The sequence below is a fragment of the Alexandromys fortis genome, unplaced genomic scaffold (genome assembly GCF_014885135.2).
Source record: "Alexandromys fortis isolate MF-2015 unplaced genomic scaffold, M_Fortis_MF-2015_v1.1 scaffold_40, whole genome shotgun sequence".
Lineage (NCBI taxonomy): Eukaryota > Metazoa > Chordata > Mammalia > Rodentia > Cricetidae > Alexandromys > Alexandromys fortis.
Window position 1 is genome coordinate 3,999,868 of NW_026067966.1, and position 19,782 is coordinate 4,019,649.

The 19,782-nt window shown below is 37.9% G+C and overlaps 1 protein-coding gene across 1 annotated transcript in view; it reads right to left on the bottom strand.

Annotated features, from left to right (window-relative positions):
* The window catches only part of Spag16 (sperm associated antigen 16), an 896,526-nt gene that overhangs the window by 488,708 nt on the left and 388,036 nt on the right, over positions 1-19,782 (bottom strand). Inside the window, exon 11 of the mRNA XM_050154322.1 lies at positions 7,936-8,079. Within this exon, the coding sequence (XP_050010279.1) occupies positions 7,936-8,079 (144 nt within the window). The remainder of the gene's footprint in view (positions 1-7,935; positions 8,080-19,782) is intronic.

The following is a 19,782-nucleotide window of genomic DNA, read 5'->3' on the forward strand; positions in this document are numbered from 1 at the left end:
GGGGGGGGGGGGGAGGGGGGGGGGGGGGAGGGAGAGAGAGAGAGAGAGAGAGAGCTGGTGACAGTATATTTTCAGAGAAAAAGGGGCCTACATTAAAATTTTGCTTAAGACAAAAAGCAATAATGCTGCGTAATAATGTTTCCCCTGAGCCTGGGACTGTGACAAGGTCTGTGCAGAGATTTCTCTATGTAATGGTCGGGTAATCCTATTCTAGCTTCTCCTGACTGTCAAATGCTAGTCAGTGCTCCCAAGATGAAGTGAAATATCAGACCAGGTACTTGTCATCTTTACACCAAAGTAAGTCTGACTTTAAGGCTACATATGTGAACAAATTACTGGAAAAAAATCCTCATGGCTTTATCTCTGCTACACAGAATATTTTGCTTAAAAAGCTAATTAACAGTAGTGATTACAATAGACAAGGCATTCCACCTGAAAAGTATTGCAAAGATTCTTATTTGTCTTGATCATATCACAGTCTAGTGCAAAAGGAGGTTCCCTACTCCGCCACAAATCTAGGCCACCGTGTCACGCAGTGCTGAGAGCAAGGGCAGGAGAATGGAGAAGCACACTTACTGCTTCAATTGCCACAGCTGGAAATGCCCCTCCATTTAAACTTCAGTGATCTTAACTCATCTCGTGACCTTGACTCAAGTACAATCAAGAGGTGGAATCCGGAGTCCTGTGCGTGGAGGAGGGGGACTTGTGTAAATCCTGGAGTTCGTGACACAGGACCGTGGAGTCAAGAGTCCTGTGCATGGAGGAGGGGGACTTGTGTAAACGCAGACAGCCTTCCCTGCTTTGCTCCTGCAGTTCACGACACAGACCAGATATTCTTTAAGCTATAACGCGATCAGCATTTAGTCCTCTTGTCCAGAACAGAGAGATCCAAAAGGCTCACTCTCAAATTGAATTTCTTCCCACACCACTGACTGGTTGAATAATAAGCAAGTCACTAATACATGCATCTAGTGTGAATGACTAAAATGTAATGTGTCAATGATTAGGTAACTTAAGAGGAACTAGTGTCCGAAAACATGCACGGATTCATTTTTACAGTGTGGATTTTATGGGGATATATTTCACCACAGGTAGTAGGACTATGGGAAATACTTTTCTGAAAGCTTTACTCTCATTCATTACTTTTAGGACTTGGCAACATAACTGTTTAAAGAACATTCTTGCCCTCAGTGCTAAGTAACTTCACATAAAGGTGACAAATCTGAGGACAGAGTATAGCATGCACTTCTCAGAAAATAAAGAACAACATTATTTGTTAAGTGCATGTCGAAATCTGAAAAGATTGTGGTGGCGTCCATTCTGCCGCTGAAGACAGCGTGGGACTCCACAGCTTCAGGTCGGTGACACATCCATAGCTCCACAGGACTGAAGATTTGAACTCTTGGTTTCATGCTTGTGTCAAAAAAAGTTGTTACCCTTGTTTCTTTTGTAAAGGAACTAATTCACGTCTCAAGCAGGCTTCAGCTTATGGGCTCAGGCACTATGTAAATACAGGAGCAGGCAATGTGCATAGGGACGAATGACTGTGACGTATTACAGAGCCCATTTATTCTCAGTCCATAAATCAGTTCATAAGGGCAGATGTTATGCTTAATGGGATGCTGTCGATTCTGTTTCTCCCTCAGGCAGTGGACACTGGATAAAACACGGCATTGTGAAATTGTCTAAGCCACTAATTCCACTGCTTTTATGTATAGAGAGTTGTGTGTGTGTGTGTGTGTGTGTGTGTGTGTGTTTTATTTGTAGAGAGTAAGCGTGCCGTTTCTCATGATGAGCACTGGTCAGGCAGCAGAAAAAGCAAACCCAGCACTGGACACGAGGTCTACATTCAGAACTACACTGCTGTGAGCCAACAGTGCCCTGCTAAAGGTCACGGCCGACTGAGAACATCACTGGACTGTTAATACACACTTGCAGATGGATGCAGTTCTGCATTTCATGGCCCAGGGCTACTCTAAACAGGACGACAACAGGGCAGGGGAGGGCAGTCCTGTGGATAGAGGCATACAGGCCCTGAACACCTTTAAATTTCTAAAATATAAAAGAACAGAGCCAAAAGTAATTTTGCAGGTGTTCAAATGATTCTAAAATATAGCATAAATCTGAAAATGTTATGTAGAATCCTCTCTGTGTGTAGAATTTTTTAAATCATGAATTTGTCATAATTTTTAAAATTATATATGTGTGTATAAAACATAAGAACAGTTGCATAGCATACATATTTTTACAGCAATTGTGTTCATTTTTAAGTTTATAATTAGTCTCCTGTTTAATTTAGGGAGAAATTGAAGAAGCATAATCTTACTAACTAAGGCTTCACAACATTTTCCTTGAGGAACTTGGTAAGTAACACAGGCATTTCAATGGACCCTTCTTAGATTTGCATTGAAGTACCAGATCAGTGGCTACAGATGACGTAAATTCTCAAGAGTTCAATCAATAAATAACTTAAAGCCGGGTAGTGGTGGCACATGACTTTAATCCCAGTACTCGGGAGGCAGAGGCAGGTGAACTCCATGAGTTTGAAGTCAGCCTGGTCTACAAGAGCTAATTTCAGAACAGGTTCCACCGCTACAGAGAAACCCCGCCAAATCAATAAATAAATAAATAAATAAATAAATAAATAAATAAATAGAAATAATAAGTTAAAGCAGATAACCCTTCCTGATTGAGTATACAATTGCCAGGCGAGAGCATTCGTATATTTGATAGAGCATTTGACTTCAAAAATCAACTTAAAACTGCGACACCATCACAACTAACATGCCATAGGCAAGAGAACCAGTAAGGTGAGCAGCTGCTGTGTCTAGGATTCTAACACGGGCACCCGAAACGTTGGCTCTGAGTGGTTTTGGAAACACAGCCTGTCTCCCACTGGAGTGAGGTTACATTCCCACCTTCTAGAATCATCCATTTTGCTCCTTCAGTAGAGCACGGACAGCTCAGTGCACGTTCCCCTCATCTTTTCCCTCATTCATCATCTTCAGCAACTGATGAATTACTTTCCAGGGCCAATTCATCAGTCTTCCGAGTAAATGCAAAGGGTTTTTTCCCTTATCAATGCACGATCGCCATCTAGTGGTAATTCTATGGTAACAGTGGGATATTCTCTAATGAGTTACCCATGTTTTGTTTTGTTTTCCCCATCTCTTCAGAAACAAATCCCACCAAAGAATTTACAGAAGGTACATTCACATAGAACCAATTAAATGTAGAAATACATGGAGATGATAGGCTGTGTGAGCTATACTATCTTGACTTGGTAAAGATTTAGGAAAAATTTAGCGTGCCTTCAATTGGTATAAAACACTCATAATTGTGTAATATTTATAGATACGAGGCTAGTGGGGGTGGGGTATATGCAAGAATAAGAACCTGAGTGCAAATTCTCTAGGCCCCGGATTAAAGCTGGGGCACTGCCATGGGTACCTGCATTGCCTGGAGTTACGGAGGGCAGAGGGGAATGAGACAGCTGCGTCCTAGGGTCCAGCCACTCCGGCCACTCCAGCCAGAACCCTGTGGAATTTGGAGCTCAGTCTCAACAAGGCAGAGAGCAGAAAGTAATCCAGGAAGACACCATATATCTTCCTCCGTTCTCTGTATGCCTGCAAATGAGCACATGAACCTGCACACACCTGCACACACACAAGAAGAAATCATAGCTAAAGTTTTGTTCACTTATTTGTTTCTTTCAGTTATGCTTATGTTACGAAGTGCCAGAAGCACAATTACTTAAGAAATAACTGTTAAGAAAGAAATGTTGCCAACATCTACAGATGAATGAATAGTAACTGGAGCTATAAGGAAGTCTCGATACTTATTTATTAAGTGAACGCTGGGGCAAGCAGATGGCAGCTTCTACTTTAACTTTAGGTAATGTCTATGAATTCATCCATCTGACTTTACCTTGCACACTTCAACCTAATTCCTACCTTCATTTATTCTTTGGATTCAGATCATCGGGTCATTATTTCTGACTGTTCCAGAATCCACTTCTGTTGTCATTCTAACAAAAGGCTGAGAGATTTGTGCAGACATATGTCTTTTGATAGGCCTAAGTATTTAGTTGTATATAATCCTTTCAAGTGTGTTTGATCTACTATGTACTAATATGAGGTAAAGGTCTTTAAAGTTGACTTGACTGCATTTACCACACTTTTAAAACACAGATCTTTTTACAACAAAGACTTGAAGCTAGAGTTTGATGACTGAATTTTGCCAATGTTGAGTCTTCTTTTTAAGGCCTTCTATTTGCTATATTTTTTACTATATTATCTGAGATTTCAAGAGACATTGGATTTATTTTATTACCAATCTATCTCCTTTGTTTGGTGCTAACATTGTGATAACCATTACATTGTTTCTATAATTCAGATGTTTACTGTCAAAATAAGAACAGCAAAGGAAGACCAACTAGTCAGGTGTACTACTATCATATCAAGCAGGATTGGCCTCTAGGTTTTTTAATATTACTTCTTACTTGTATGTTTGTGCCTGTCTCTTTGTGTACCATGTATGTAGGCACCTGTGGAGGTCAGAAGATGCCATAGGATCCCCTGAAGTAGGAGTTACAGGTGCTTATATAAGAGCAAACTGGCATGGGTAGTGGGAACCAAATTTGGAACCTCTGGAAGTAAGCATTCTTAACTGCTGACCCATCTTTTCCAGCCCAGCTTCAGGATTTATTTTTAATTAAGTCAGCATACCTGAAGAAAAGTAAGTTTTGTTACAGCTGTTAGATGTCTGCAAGAACTTGACTATGAAACCCGTTTCTGAAGATACAGCACACTTTGGTAATAGGACATAGTTCTTTAGTGGGTACTGACCAGGAAGCTTCCTCCTTGTTGGTAACTATGAAGTTTGTTGGAGGGGAAAATCTTCAGCAGTACTACCCAGCTGAGAATGTTGTAAACTATAATAATGATCAGCATGATAAGATTTGTCCACCTATACAATAGTGGCACAAATGTTATGGGGTAACCAACTATTTCCTGATTAGGTTTAACATCCACTCCACAAGAAGACATGTATTCTTGGTACTGTAAATCTGACCAAGAACAATAGTTGGAAACTCAGGGGTCCAATGGATAAATTTGTTGCTATTATTGTGCTCTATGGACACCACATCCAAGTGCTCTTTAAACTATTATCCTTATACCGTAAATGAGTATATCTCTCAGACCTCATTAGGTAACTTTCCTAGTGCAGTCCACAACTGACAAAGTGCAGAGAATAAGTGTTGGTAGATTGTTTAATCACAATGGAGCAATTTTATCACACTCCCCATCCTCATTCCATGATGGTGCTCAGGCACCATCAAGGAAAACAGAATAAAATGATTATAAGAGCCAGCAGTCAGGGAGGACCAGAGTGAAGTGGTGTCTTCTGGATGTGCAAAAGCAGCTACAGTTATGGACCAACAGCATCTATGGTTGTGGGTGCAAGACCTGAAATCAAACCAGCCAACATTCTAGCACAGAAGTGGGGGGATCATGTGACTCCATCCCAACTGAGGAGATACTGACTGTTGATGGGGGCTGTGGAAGAGAGTGTTTTCTTCAATGTTGTGGCCCCTGGTGGAGTAATCCCACTCCAGTGGACAGTCCCACACTTAGGGTTATATGAGCAGGAAAAAAACTAGACTCTATGGGATAATTTTTAAAAAGACAACAGGAAGTTGAAATTGGGAAGGGTTGTGGAGGTAGACGTGGATCTAGGAGATCTTAAGGGGAAGAATGACATGGGATATCACCAAAATACTTTGTATGAAACTTTTGAAGATTCAATAAAAATATTGTCTTTTTCCAGTTCCAAAGACTTTAGTGGTGAACATGTTTTAGAAAAAAATGATTCATCCTGTATATAAAATACTTTTAAAGTATCTCTGAAGTTGGCCAAGATCATATTTAGCTGAAAGTTGCAGAAGTCACCAAAAAAGAGCAATACAAATTGACAAGAAAATTTACAAGTTCGTTTTTATATGAGAAGAACAGGAGGTGAGCCAAGGATAATACATTGTATCTTCACCTACGTTTTGTCTATGGAAAAAAATCATAGTTTACATTGAGGGAGACTATGGTCACATTCTTTATCTATGATTGATTCCATGGATCAAGTTAAAATAAAATACGGTTAAAATTTTTTTAAGTTTGACATTTCTCCATTTTAAGATTTTCATTGATCTTTTCACACACATATATAACAACTTTCAGTTACTTTTGTCCCACTGTATGACCCACCAAAACCTTTCTTATTCTCAACTAGTCGTTTTAAAATATAGATGAAGACAAGAAAATAGCATCTTCAACAATAGTTTTCTTAAAGTAGCTTAAGCAGGCAAAGGGAAAAATCAAATCTCATAAATTTAAATTTATCTACAGCTTTCTACATACAGTCTCCAGTGACAAGCTACAAATATTAAGTATTATAAAACGTTTGAGGTCTAAACTACAAACTCTGTAATTATTTATCTCTCCCCCAAGAAATTTTAAGTTTTGGTGACTGTTTTTAATAATCATCTGCCTTTAAGTATACCAGAAGCACATTTGCCATTTAAGTCACTTGCTTAACAATGGGTTTCCTTCGTTGCTTGCATCTCCTGTACTATAGAAAACACCACAGTAACATTCACAGCCCTCCTACCATAAGAAAGTAATGAATGCAAATTTCTATTAAAACTTAATAATGATGTATCTAACCTCGTTTTAATTTTAGCAATTGACTGGGGAAACAGGAAGATCTATTAAAATGACCATTGCTGGTTGAGTACTAATGAGAAAACATCCGAGTCACAGGCTGTCATGGTAACAGGGCATTATCAAAATCTGATTTGTATGCCTAGGAATTACTGAAGAGATAAGCCACACTTCTAATTGTGCTGTCCCTACTTACAAGATGGGCTCTGTGCTTCTCAGGGGTGAAAGGCTGGCCTGGCTCTGTTGATCAGATGAGAGATGTATGACATGTTCATAAATTAAGTTCAAGTATACAGTAGTAAAGATAAATTAACGTTAGGAAGTTTTCAAAAATTGCAAAAAGGAAGGAAAAAACCTGCTTTAGGCTTGTCATTGCCTTTTCAGAATCCTGAATGAGCTTATTTATTTTCTCAATCTAGTTTCAAAAAACGATTAATGCAAAAGGAACTTGGTAAAAGGAACATGAAAATGATTCAATAAGGAATCTTGCTAAGAAAAGAACTCCCGAATGGAATAGTTTAGAAATGAACCCAAGAACCAAAAGTGTTTAGACTGGAGTAGAAAGAAGCAGAAAGACAAGCATTCAAAACTGTTAAAAATAAGAATGAATAGCAGAAAGTGGTCAGCCGTGTAGGCAGAAGTTGATAATAAGGAGGCAGAGGTAGACTTTTGTGCAACCTGTGTGCTTAAGAGTACTCTTCCCATCATTTCCCGTGTCTTCTGGATAGAGAGCCAGTGAATTCTGAATCGTATTCAGATATGTTGGTTCTCTGTACTATCTCGAATGCCATTGGATTTTAATGGAAATTGATCATGTCTTCTGATCCTCTTAGGTAGATAACTTAATTCTGAAAGGAAAACCTGCAGATTAACAGAGACACAACACACACCGACATGCATTATTGACTAGACTCCCATGTGCCCGTCAGAGCTGTGCACAAAAGCAGCATTAATAATGCTTGTTCTGGAAAGCTTGTTACCCTTGCTAACTGTGTCAGCATGTAAAGTGAGCTTTGCACGTGTCGATATCAAAGGCAACCGATCTACAGTTAATATAATAAATGGCAAAGGCACATTTATCTACATCGTTCTGCATTGTAAGGAGGGTGTAAAATTTCAGAGAACACAAACAGCTGTTCTTTCAAAGGTATCCAGTATGGCAGCAGAAAAGTCACTTTCCTGAAATGTGTCGGGCTGTAGAGGGATTGTGTGCACTGACCTGGGATGAAAGCAGCAGGCTGACAGCCAGTCAGTGTGGCCAGATCCTGTAAGAAGTACATTGCCCTTTGGGAGGCCCACCATCTTCCAGAGGTGATCCTCACTGCAGCAGACCAGAATGTCCTTGCAGGGGTGCATGACGATGCTGCACAGGAGGAAGAAAGGGCATTATGGATAGATGAAGGCAAGCAGTTTCCCATCGTGAAATCATTGAACATCAGTGATTACTCCATTTGAGCAAGGCAGGCTCATCAAGTCTTTACCCAGAATTTTCAAGAACAGATCAACTTTGCTAACATAATACTTAAACTAGTTTCAGGCAAATCATAGTACACAAATTATAGCAATGAATTCAAGAAGTATAAGGTAATTCCCACTTTATGAAGGCCTAGGGAGAAATGAAAAAGAGGAATATAAATTAATGATTAACACATCAAACACTATTATCTGAACTGGACCCCAGCACTATGACTAGTAAATATAGGAGCTAAATTAATGTAAAATTGAGCCTGCCAAGTTAATTTTGTCTATGGAAATACCTTAATCTTATTTACAGAGTCTTATCTGTGCCTTATGATTCAATGTATACAGATGAGTCGTGTGCTAAGTACCTATTAAAATATCAACTTCAACATTAGCAAAAAATATAAATTTGTGCTTGGATATTACAGTTTAAACATATAAGATGCCTACTTACCTATACAGTACAAAACAAAATATGATTTAGAAATAATACTGCAAAAACAGAATGTTTCTCTAGTCTATGAATGGCCTTGTTATTTTGTTCTGGAATAGGGGCTTTAGGGAATCAATTTCTGGAGAAACTGTGTGTCTGATCTATTACTGCAGGTCTTTTGTGACAAGCATTGTATCCTTATTATCTATTCCTTACACCAATACTCTTAAACTTCCAGATTATGAATTGAAATAGACTGGCGTCAGAGTTAGGCAACATGAATTCATCATGATCAAGACTCCAGGTTGTGCAAAACTGTTTCATTTACCTTTTTTAGTAGTTTACTCCTCAAAATAAAGACAGTGGAAGGAAAATTATTCATACTTCAGTTCAGCACAATGTTGGTTTTGACTTTCAGAAGGCCAATTCATGAAAGAAATTTATTACAGCTCAAACAGCTAAAGGATGCATTTATGGAACTTAATTAGAAGAAAAATATGATGAGAGGTAAAAATGTCAGATGGAAATGAATTCTGTATTCAAATACACACTAGAAGGCACAGCAAATCCTTGGAATTACTGAGTATGATGTATGTCAGCTCACAGCTTTCCTGGCAGACACAGGCACACTTGACTAAATGATGAATGACCCTCTTTAAGTGAAGATAACTAAAATCATTGATGTCTTTACAAACTTTGGGAGATAAGTTTCCAAAATGACTTTAGTGAGGGGAGCTATTTGTGGAAGGCAGAGGGCAGGATAAAAGCAGAAACTCAATGAAAGCAAATTCATTAGGAAATGTCCTCTCTGGCTCTCCATAGTACTTCCACACTGATGCCTCCTGTGTCACATGGCAGCAAGTTCTACTGTTCCATGTCTGTGTGCATATGTGCATGCATGTGTGTGTCTGTGCATGTGCACAATGCTTACACATGCATAGTAGCCTACCTATATTTAGTGAACACAGTCCATGTCACTCTCCCCACTGAACATGAAAAACCACTTAAAGTACCAAACTCTCTATTTTTGGCACTGTTTTCATTTTCCTATATACATATAGTTTGTGACAAAGTTAAATTTAGAAATTGGGTGACATAAGTGGTAACAGCCACTTATGGTGGCTGTTATTGGGTAACTAGTGATAACAGAAATATATAACACATTTTCTGCTCGTGTCTTCTACTCACCAATGACTGTCTTTGCTATCTCCACTCAGCATTTTCTATGCGCTATGACCAGAGTACTGAAGCCTGACATTGGGCAGTTAAACTAGTACAAATATAGTTTTCTCCACAATTTTATGAACAGATGTTCTCTTGCCCTGGATTTCAAAAACTACTTCTCTGTCTGTCTGTCTGTCTGTCTGTCTATCTCTCTGTCCGTCATCTGTCCATTCATTTGTCCATCCATCCATCCATCTATCTATCTATCTATCTATCTATCTATCTATCTATCTATCTATCTATTTGCACTAGGAGTCATTAAAAAGTTTTTTGAAGTATTTAATTACAAGTGCTTTTATATCATGACTGGTGAATCCTATCACAAAGTGATTACTAGGAAAGCAGTTCACACATAGTGTATTTGTTGGCAAGAGAGATACTTCCCATTCCAGCCAAGAAGAATCAGTCTAGCACAAGATTCTGCTGTATTGCATATTTAATCACTTGCAATTTATACATCCTATTAATTGTTTCTGAAATTTTCTGTTTAAAATTTTGGATCACAATTTACCTTGTATAAATAATGCCATAGAATGTAAAATCATGCATAAGCGACTGTTTGCATATATTTTTGAAATGTATGCATACATGATATATATGTATGTACTCCATGTGTACATGGAAGTGTACATGAAATATGCATATGTTCAATCTTTTTTTGCTAAATATACAAAAACTTCAGTCAAGCACTGACATTCTATTCTACAAAAAATATAAGATTTTAGTTCATCCATGAAAAAGATCTTTAAAATAATAGAAATATTTAAGCAAAATTGGAAGCAAGCAATCAATAAGGACATGTTCTAATTATTTATTGAATGAATTTATCCAGAATCAAGAGATGAAAATTCAGGTTCAATAATTTTGAGTTAAAAAACCAGGAATACTTCACCAAACAAAAGTAAAGTGCCATTCCCAACTCTCTTATTAACATTATTATTATCATCATCATCATCATTATCAATGGTAAAATGATATCAAACTCCCTTAAACTCCCACACTTTGTACAAAATGATTAATTCTTACAACTCTAAGGAAAACTCACAAAAGAGGGGCTTCTGCTTGGTTTGTTCATTATATGTTCAATCTTGGCAGTGTGTGGCACATAATATCTGTTTAATAAATACATGTTGGATGTATAATTGAGTAACTGATGCTAGGGTGTTTTGTGTTACTCTTTTGATCCCATTTCAACAGTTAGGGTGTATGCTGCTTAGTCTCACAGTTGGAAATGGTTGGAAGCTGTTTTTGAGTCCAGGATAATCTGGTTTTAAGGCAGATGATTTTAGTTACTGCTAACACATACACATTTTCATAATTTTTGTTTGTAAGTACATTACAAATACTAACAACTACTTTGAAAGAGCTTTTATATGTTATCAATCCTTGTACATGCTTAAGTCATTTAGTCATGGTTAAATCCGAGTTAAAGACTCATCTGGAAAATGAACAATATCATATTATATACTAGTCTTGAACTGGAAGACCTGCACTTGGCAGCTAAAATGCTCCATTCTGTAGGTACTAGAGAAGCCAGGTGAGGATTAACTGTCCTAAATCATTCACAGAGACTTTTGGCAGTATGGACTATATATTACACTGGTCTTATTTTACTCCTTTTGTTAGTCTAATATTATAAGTTTTGAACTGTACATTAATTTGTCAAAAGGAAATTGATGTTGCATTCAACTTTTTCCATAGATATCTCTACATAAACAAGTAGAAGAGTATTTGATATACATCAGTTCTTAAGGTGATTAATTCACTGAACATTTCCCCAAACATATTCAGGTTTCAGCTTTTATAATTCTGTTTATTTCTAAATAAGTCTTTTGAAGAAGTTGAAGGAGTGATAACCAATACTTTATAAAAATCAATTATTTAATCATTACAATACTCCTATAAAATGGGTTAAGCACAGTCATAATTTTTGCAGGAGTTACTAGAGCATATCAACATCTTAGATTATACCCAAGGTCGTGAAGTCAGGAGGTGGCAGAGCCAGGATATGCTATGAACTTGAGATGACTGTCTCCAGAGTCTATATTCCTCAGTAAATTAAACTCAGGACTTCAATTATTTTTAGATAACAAGGGCAGAGAATGCTATCTCAGTTATTTTAGAGGATTTACAAAGATGTCTTTAGAAGTTTCTAAGGAAGAGGTATACATTTTTTAAATATCTCTAACACTATATAAAAGGCTAGAATTATTGATGTTTTTCTTGAAAACTGGACACTGGTTATGTTCAGATTGATAAAATGATGGATCAAATAAAGCTGACTGGAAAAGAACTGCTTGTGGTCTGAAGCAGAGGCCTGTTCATTTCCCTTCTAAATGAACATATTGGAAGCACTTTAATCTATGAGTACTGGATTTCTGATACAACTGTTCAGTGTTGTTATGGTAAATTGACAAAGACTAAACAGATAAGCAAGGGTGTGAAGGAATAAAACTTTATTTATAAAAGGAAGGATTGGTCACATTTGGTGCCTGGAGTTTGCTGATGACTTTTTCTGTAGAATTTTCATAACATGGAATACACTAATGTTTAATAGTGTGGGCTTAGTAATAAGAAGTGAGTTTACATTTCTACTCCAGTCTCATTAGCTGCCTATCTTCAAATGCATTTCATTAGCCTAAGCCTTGTCCTCTTATGTAAAGAATAGAACTATCAGAATACTGATACAATAGACTTGTGGAAGCTTCATAAATTCATACATACAAAGGATTGGAGCAGTCCTAGGCAGGTAAGGACACAAGGAACACTATTATATGCAACAGGTGTCATGAGGAAACCTCTCTCATTTTGAAGGAGAAGCAGCTTCACTAGCTTTAGTCGGTCATTTTGGAAAAGTATGTTAAAAATAAGAGTGAGTGCTGGTGTGGTGGTGTACGCCTTTAATCACCCCTGGGGAGGCAGATGAAGGCAGATAGATGGCTTTGGGTTTGAGACTAGCAATATAGTGATTTCTAGGTCAGCCAAGGCTACATAAAAACCTGCTGTGGAATAATGCTCTTGTACACTTAAATATTTATCACTCATATTAGCTTAATAAAACACTGTTTAGTCAGTGGTCAGGCCAGAAGTAGAGGTGGGGTGACCAGACTAAGAGAATTCTGGAAAGAGGCAAGGCATAGACACAGTCACCAATCAGATACAGAGGAAGCAAGATGAGAATGCCTTACTGAAAAAGATACCAAACCACGTGGCTAAACATACATAAGAATTATGGACTAATTTAAGTTATAAGAGCAAGATAATAATAATAAGTTTGATTTAATAGGCCAACCTGTTTATAATTAATATAGGTCTCTGTATTTGGGGGAGACTGAACAGCTGCGGGATAGGGTAGGAAAGAAACTTCCATACAAATAGTGCCTAATGTGGGGGAAGAATTTCCACTATAACCTGAGAAAGCTTAAACAAAAAGTCAGACAAAACAGAGTCAAGCACAGCTTCTTGATAACTGTCCTTAGTAGGCTCCATTTGCTGGTGGCAATAAGAGGCCCTGCTTCTCTAAGAAAAGCTTCCTGATGCAATGTTAGCAGTAAAAACTGCATGGCAGCTCTTTTATGAGGCCCTGTCACCAAATATTTAAATGGTGATTATGAGCAGTCACCTGCATGCTCCTTGGTGGTGGCATGGACCCAAAAACACCAAAGAGTTGTGTCAATAAATGTGACTCCAACCAAAATCTCTGCCATGAAGCTAGATTCTCAAAAAGCTAAGAAATGGGGTAAAACCAGCCACCAAACCCACCGCTTTAATCCTAGCCATATCAGTTAGCAGATTAAAGATTCCTATGGTAGAGATACACAGTAAAACAGCTTCAAACCAGAAAAAAAAACTCTAAACAGTTTACATTGTGTTTAAAAATATTTTTAGCCTTGGGAAAGAAAAGAATAAAGATAGAGAAAGTCCTTTAAAAGAGAAAAAAAGTAGTTGGGTAAGTTGATACAAGCCTTTAATCCTAGCATTTGGGAGGCAGGAACAGGCAAATCTTTGTGAGTTTGATGCCAGCTTGGTCTATAGAATGAGTTCCAGGACAATGAATGATGCACAGAAAGACCCTATCTCTAAAAAAAAGTAAAAGGTAAAAATAAAAGAAATAGAGTTTAATTTTTTTAAAAAAAAGCCACATAAAGATGGAAATACACAGAGAATCTGGATACTGTATGTTATCGTGTTGTCTTTAAATTGTTAGATTGCTGAGGAAGAAGCAACAGATGCTAAAAGGTATTTGATTATAAATACTGCTGAATTAATCCAACATATATATTTTGAAAATACTTTGACTTTAAAATTTAAGTAAAAATATATGTTACTTTGTAGAGGAGATTTTGCTTTTGTTTCCACAGGAAATGAGAAGCTGTGGATTCATTCTAGGTTAAGAAAAATAAGGTCTGATTGAGGAGACCAGCTGAAAAATTTCCAATGGAAACAGGTGGTTCAGGTTATCCAACGTTTCAGAGCAACTCTCTTGCAGTTTCCTCTGAGTTCTATATCCAGAACAGCCTCACAACTGCTGTCTGAGATGACCCAGTCTCAGAATACTACAGTCAGGACATGACCATAAACCTTAATTTTCTTTTGATTCCCTTAAGATTCTCAACACCCCCAATCAGCAGGAAATAACCTAGAAAACTATGCCCATATTCCCACAAAAAATGGATTATGGATGTTTGTCTTTGTTTAACATATTAGTTACAACTAGCTATGGATAATGGTCATGAAAAAATTAAAGGAGATTAGATTCAGGGCTTTTCTTTGAAAAGAAAAAAGGGGAAATGATGTAGGATAATGCCCTTGTATAAGATAGAGATTTGTCAATCATATTAGTCTAATAAAACCCTGATTGACCCTCAGTCAGGCAGGAAATATAGGTAGGGTGACAAGACTAAGAGAATTCTGGGAAGAGGTTAAGGCAGAGACACAGTCACCTGTCAGTCATAGAGGAAGCAAGATACAGAAAAAAAGAATGCCTCACTGAGAAAAGGTAGCAAACCACATGGCTAAACATAGACAAGAATTATGGGTTAATTTAAGTTGTAAGAGCTAGATGATAGTAATAAGCCTGAGATAATAGGCCAAACAGTTTATAATTAATATAAACCTCTGTGTTTTCTTTGTGACTGAATGACTCTGAGACTGGGTGGTATAGAAACTTCTGTTTACAAAAACCAAATCAAGCAAACAATAAGCATAAAAGATTGTGTTCATAGAAGTTTTATGAAGAAAATAATTAGTTTCTGTATATGTGAGTGAATATCTGTGTGTTTGTGTGAACACACATATGCACACATGCATGTGCAAGAGTACATACACACTAGAAGCACCAACTGGTTATGGTCAGCTATTCACAGGTAGTAAATTCTTTGTAAAAGTAAATCTACTGTAAATAACAGTTTCACAGTGACCATGAGGAGATTTCTGAGGTTTCTTTCACAGTGGAGTCAGGAAGTTATGGAGAGACTCCTTGTCTACAGCTGAGGTCAGATTTCCAAACCACTCAGGTAGTAAGAGGAAATGACCCTTGCCAGGCTCTGGGCTCCCAGATGAAGATAGCAGGAGTTCTGTCCTCAGAATCTGCTATGAATTAATGTCTATCTACAACTACATATTGACTTCTTCTCTCCAAGATGTTTTCAAAAGTTCTAATTAAGAAGTTTCCACTAAATGTCTTCCCAGCACCTGTTCCAAGTGCCACATAGTCACTTGACTTTAAACTTTGAATATAAGCTTTCTGCTTTTCTTTAACTTACTATTAATTATAATTACAAGTCACGAAGACAAAGGCCTTGTCACCTCATTCCTAAGCTAATAAGCTTGTGACTAGGGTGGAAATAGCACAAGAAAACATCTTTGAGGTTCAAAAAAAGAAGCTGTGGGTGCATGCTAATTCTGAATTTTAATCAAGTCATGTACTGATGAAGTATCCATGAGGTGTTTTGTTAAACAGTATACCAGGCATGTTACATAAAATAATGTCCTGTAGCTGAGAGAGTTTTTTTCTCTTTTATAATAGGAAACATTCTTCAAGATCACATGATAGCTACTCAAATGCTAGCCTGTCTATATTGAACCTGTTTTTCTCATGGTGATGTTACATAGGATATTTTGGAGGGAATATGTGTAGGTGTATGGAGAACACTGCTAATTATCAGTAGAGCTGGTGACATAAGCAACACAGACTTTTCAAGGGGAAGAATATTATTCCAGAGAAGATTGTCACAAGAAAGACTAATTAGACACCCTTGTCTTTGCTTTAGGTGATTCAACACTGTGAAGGTTTCCTTCACTTTAGTTCATGTGCTCTAATTATTGCCAAACAGAAGGTGCAAAGTAGGTTGAGAACAAATCAACATTAAAATAACTTGTGTCCTATGACCTTAGGTTACCATTTACCTACTCGCTCTTAAAGAAAACATACACTCAGAGCTGCTGACCCCCCTCTGGCTTTCCACAAAACACACACTATTCCCCTGACTACTGCTCATCTAATAGCTGCATCCTATGTTTAGATATGCATCAGGATATGAACATTAACTTTACCCATTATTTAAACAAATATGGGTTGAGAGGCTATGGTGTAGAGTGAAAAACAGACAGGCTCGGTCTCTCTCAGGGGACTATGAACAAGTGAGATAAAACAAAATAAACAAAATAGTCTAGCTACAAAGTAATCATAACAATGCAGTATAACCAAGACTGGAGGGAAGAATTTCTTTTCTATGAGTCAGTGAGGGGAGCTCCGATTACGGAGCTGAAATTTCAACTCACACCCAAGTGAGCAGTAGGAAGCACCTTCAGGGCGACCTCAGGACAGAGAGTTCCAGGCACAACTGCCTGTTGAAAAACTGACAAGTATGATGGGAGTTAGTGCATTCAGAAGGTTGGAAGAAACCTAAGAAGATTAAGGAGGACAAACGAGGCAGACTGGCATGAGGTTGGAGAGGTATGAGCACAGCCAGAATAAGGGCATATAGTGTCTTAGAGGCTAAAGGACAAAGGCAGATTTACCCTGATGATTTCAAGGTTGTGAGTGTGTGTCTGGATAATTTTTCCTATTTCCCAAGGGTTACTGTGAAGAAGGAGAGGAACTGTGTGACAAGGTGAGAGCTGAATTGGCTTTTAAGTAGTGAAGTCTAAAAAGAGGTGCTTAGAGGTCCTGTTCTTGGTTCTTCTTGACTCAAGCCCCATACTGAAGTGCGAAAATGTTGGGGATTTTTTGTTTGTTTGTTTGTTTTAACTCTTTATTCTTTTGGTGGGTCGCCAAAATAAGCCCCCAAATAAACACATAGAGCTTTATTATTACTTATAAATGCCCAGTCTAGATTGGCTTGTTTCTAGCTGGCTTTCATATCTTAAGTTATCCCATCTGCAAGTTGTCTCTGGGCTTTTTTTTTTTCTTCTTACTTCCATACATTTTACTTTCACTCTTTCTCCAAGGCTGGGTGGGTGGCTGGGTGGCTGGTAGCTGTCCCCTAGCCTCCTCCTCTCCTGGTTCTCTCTCCTCCTCTTCAGAATTCTTCCTCCATTTATGTTCTCTGTCTTCCAGCCCCACCTAGTCTTTCTTCTGCCTCTCTATTAAACATTCAATTCTTTATTAGACCATCACGTGTTTTAGGCAAGCAAAGAATCACAGCATCACAGAGTTAAACAATTATAGTATAAGCAAAAGCAACAATCTTTACATCACTAAACAAATGTTTCACAGCATAAAACAAAACAACACACCTTAAAATAGTATTCTACAGGCTGCAATACTGAGAACACTTAAGAGCTGAGAGAACAGCCACACAGCACGATGCCCCACTCTCTAGGTCCTTCCTAGTAGGACAAAACTCTGGGCCCTCCCCCAACTCCCTTGGCTTTCTTAACCAGCCAGCAGGGAGTTTCCTGTGGCTAGGCTTCCCCCAAATCAAAACCTTTTATTGCACCCCCACCCCAGCTGCTAGCCACACCCTGCCTAAGAGCTCAGAGCTTGCTATAATACTGAGGAGGCCAAGAGCTTGTTACAACACTGAGAGGATTAAGAAAGAGCACCAAGAGAGCAGGTGTAAAGAGATGGCAGAGGCTTTCTGAGTCAGACATTGACAGTACAGAGCAGACTAAGAAAAACTCTCAAACACTCAGATAGCCACTGCAAAGATTGGACCAAGACACAAAGACACTGCAGGAGTCATTTAAAGGAAGAGATGGGTAGGTGCTGATGCAAGAATTCCTCCAACAAAATAAAAAGCAACATAACACCAGAACTCAGTGGTCAAACAACAGGAAGACTTGATCATCCTAACCCAAAAGAAGCAGAATAAAATGACTTTAAATGTAACTTTATAAAAATGATGGAAACCTTTAATGAGGAAATGAAAACCTCCCTAAAAGAAATGGAGGAGAAGACAATCAAAAAATAGGAAGAAATTAATAAATCCCTCAAAGAAACCCAAGAAAAGAACATTTGAAGGAAACAGTTCAAGACTTGAAGACTGAAATAGAAGTAATAAAGAAAACACAAACAGAAGAAATTCTGGATTTGGAAAATCTGGGTAAACAACAAGGAACTACAGAGGCAACTATAACCAACAGAAACAAGAGATAGAAGAGAGAATCTCGGGAGCTGAGGATACTATAGAGGAAATAGACTCACTGGTCAAAGAAAACATTACATCCAACAAACTCTTAACACCAAACATTCAGGAAATCTGAGACAGCATGAAAAGACCAGAACTAAAATAATAGGGGTAGGAGAGGGAGAAGAACACCAGTTCAAAGGCACAGGAAATATATTCAACAAAATCAGAAGAAAATTTTCCCAAAATAAAAAAAGGATGTCCCTATGAAGGTGAAAGAAGCATATAGAACACCAAATAGACTGGATCAAAAAAATCCCCTCACCATATAATAATCAAAAGACAAAACATACAGAATAAAGAAAGAATATTAAGAGCTGCAAAGGAAAAAAGTCAAGTAATATATAAAGGTAAACCTATCAGAATTACACCTGAATTCTCAATGGAAAACATGAAAGCCAGAAGGTCCTGGAGAAATGTTCTGCAGACATTAAGAGACCATGAATGCAAGCCCAGACTATTATACCCAGCAAATCACCATCAATGGAGAAAACAGGATATTCCATGACAAAACCCGATATAAACAATATGTATCCACAAAGCCAGCCTTACAGAAAGTACTAAAAGAAAAATCCCAACCCAAGGAAGCTAACTGCACCCACAAAAACACAAGCATCTGATAACCCCCCACCAGTGTAACCCAAAAAAGGGAAACACACAAAAGAAACTACTGAAAAATATCCAGAATTAACAACCACTGGTCATTAATACTGTTTAAGATCAATGGACTCAATTCACCTATAAAAAGACAAGGGCTAAGAGAATGGATATGAAAACAGAATCCAGACTTTCGCTGTATACAAGAAACACACCTCAACCTCAAAGACAGAAAATACCTCAGAGTAAAGGGTTGGGAAAAGGTTTTCCAATTAAATGGACCTAAGAAACAAGCAGGTTTAGCTTGTTTCTAACCAATATCTAACCAAATTGATTTCAAACTAAAATCAATCAGAAGAGATATAAAAGGACACTTTTATACTCATAACAGGGACAATTCATCAAGATGCAGTCCCAATCCTGAACATCTATTCCCCTAATACAAGAGCACCTACATATGTAAAAGAAACATTACTAAAACTTAATCACACATCAAACCCCACACACTAATAGTAGGAGACTTCAACACTCCACTCAGGACCGCAAGGGGTGCACCCACACACTGAGACAATGGGGATGTTCTATCGGGAACTCACCAAGGCCAGCTGGCCTGGGTCTGAAAAAGCCTGGGTTAAAACCGGTCTCGCTGAACATAGCAGACAATGAGGACTACTGAGACCTCAAGAACAATGGCAATGGGTTTTTGATCCTACTGCAC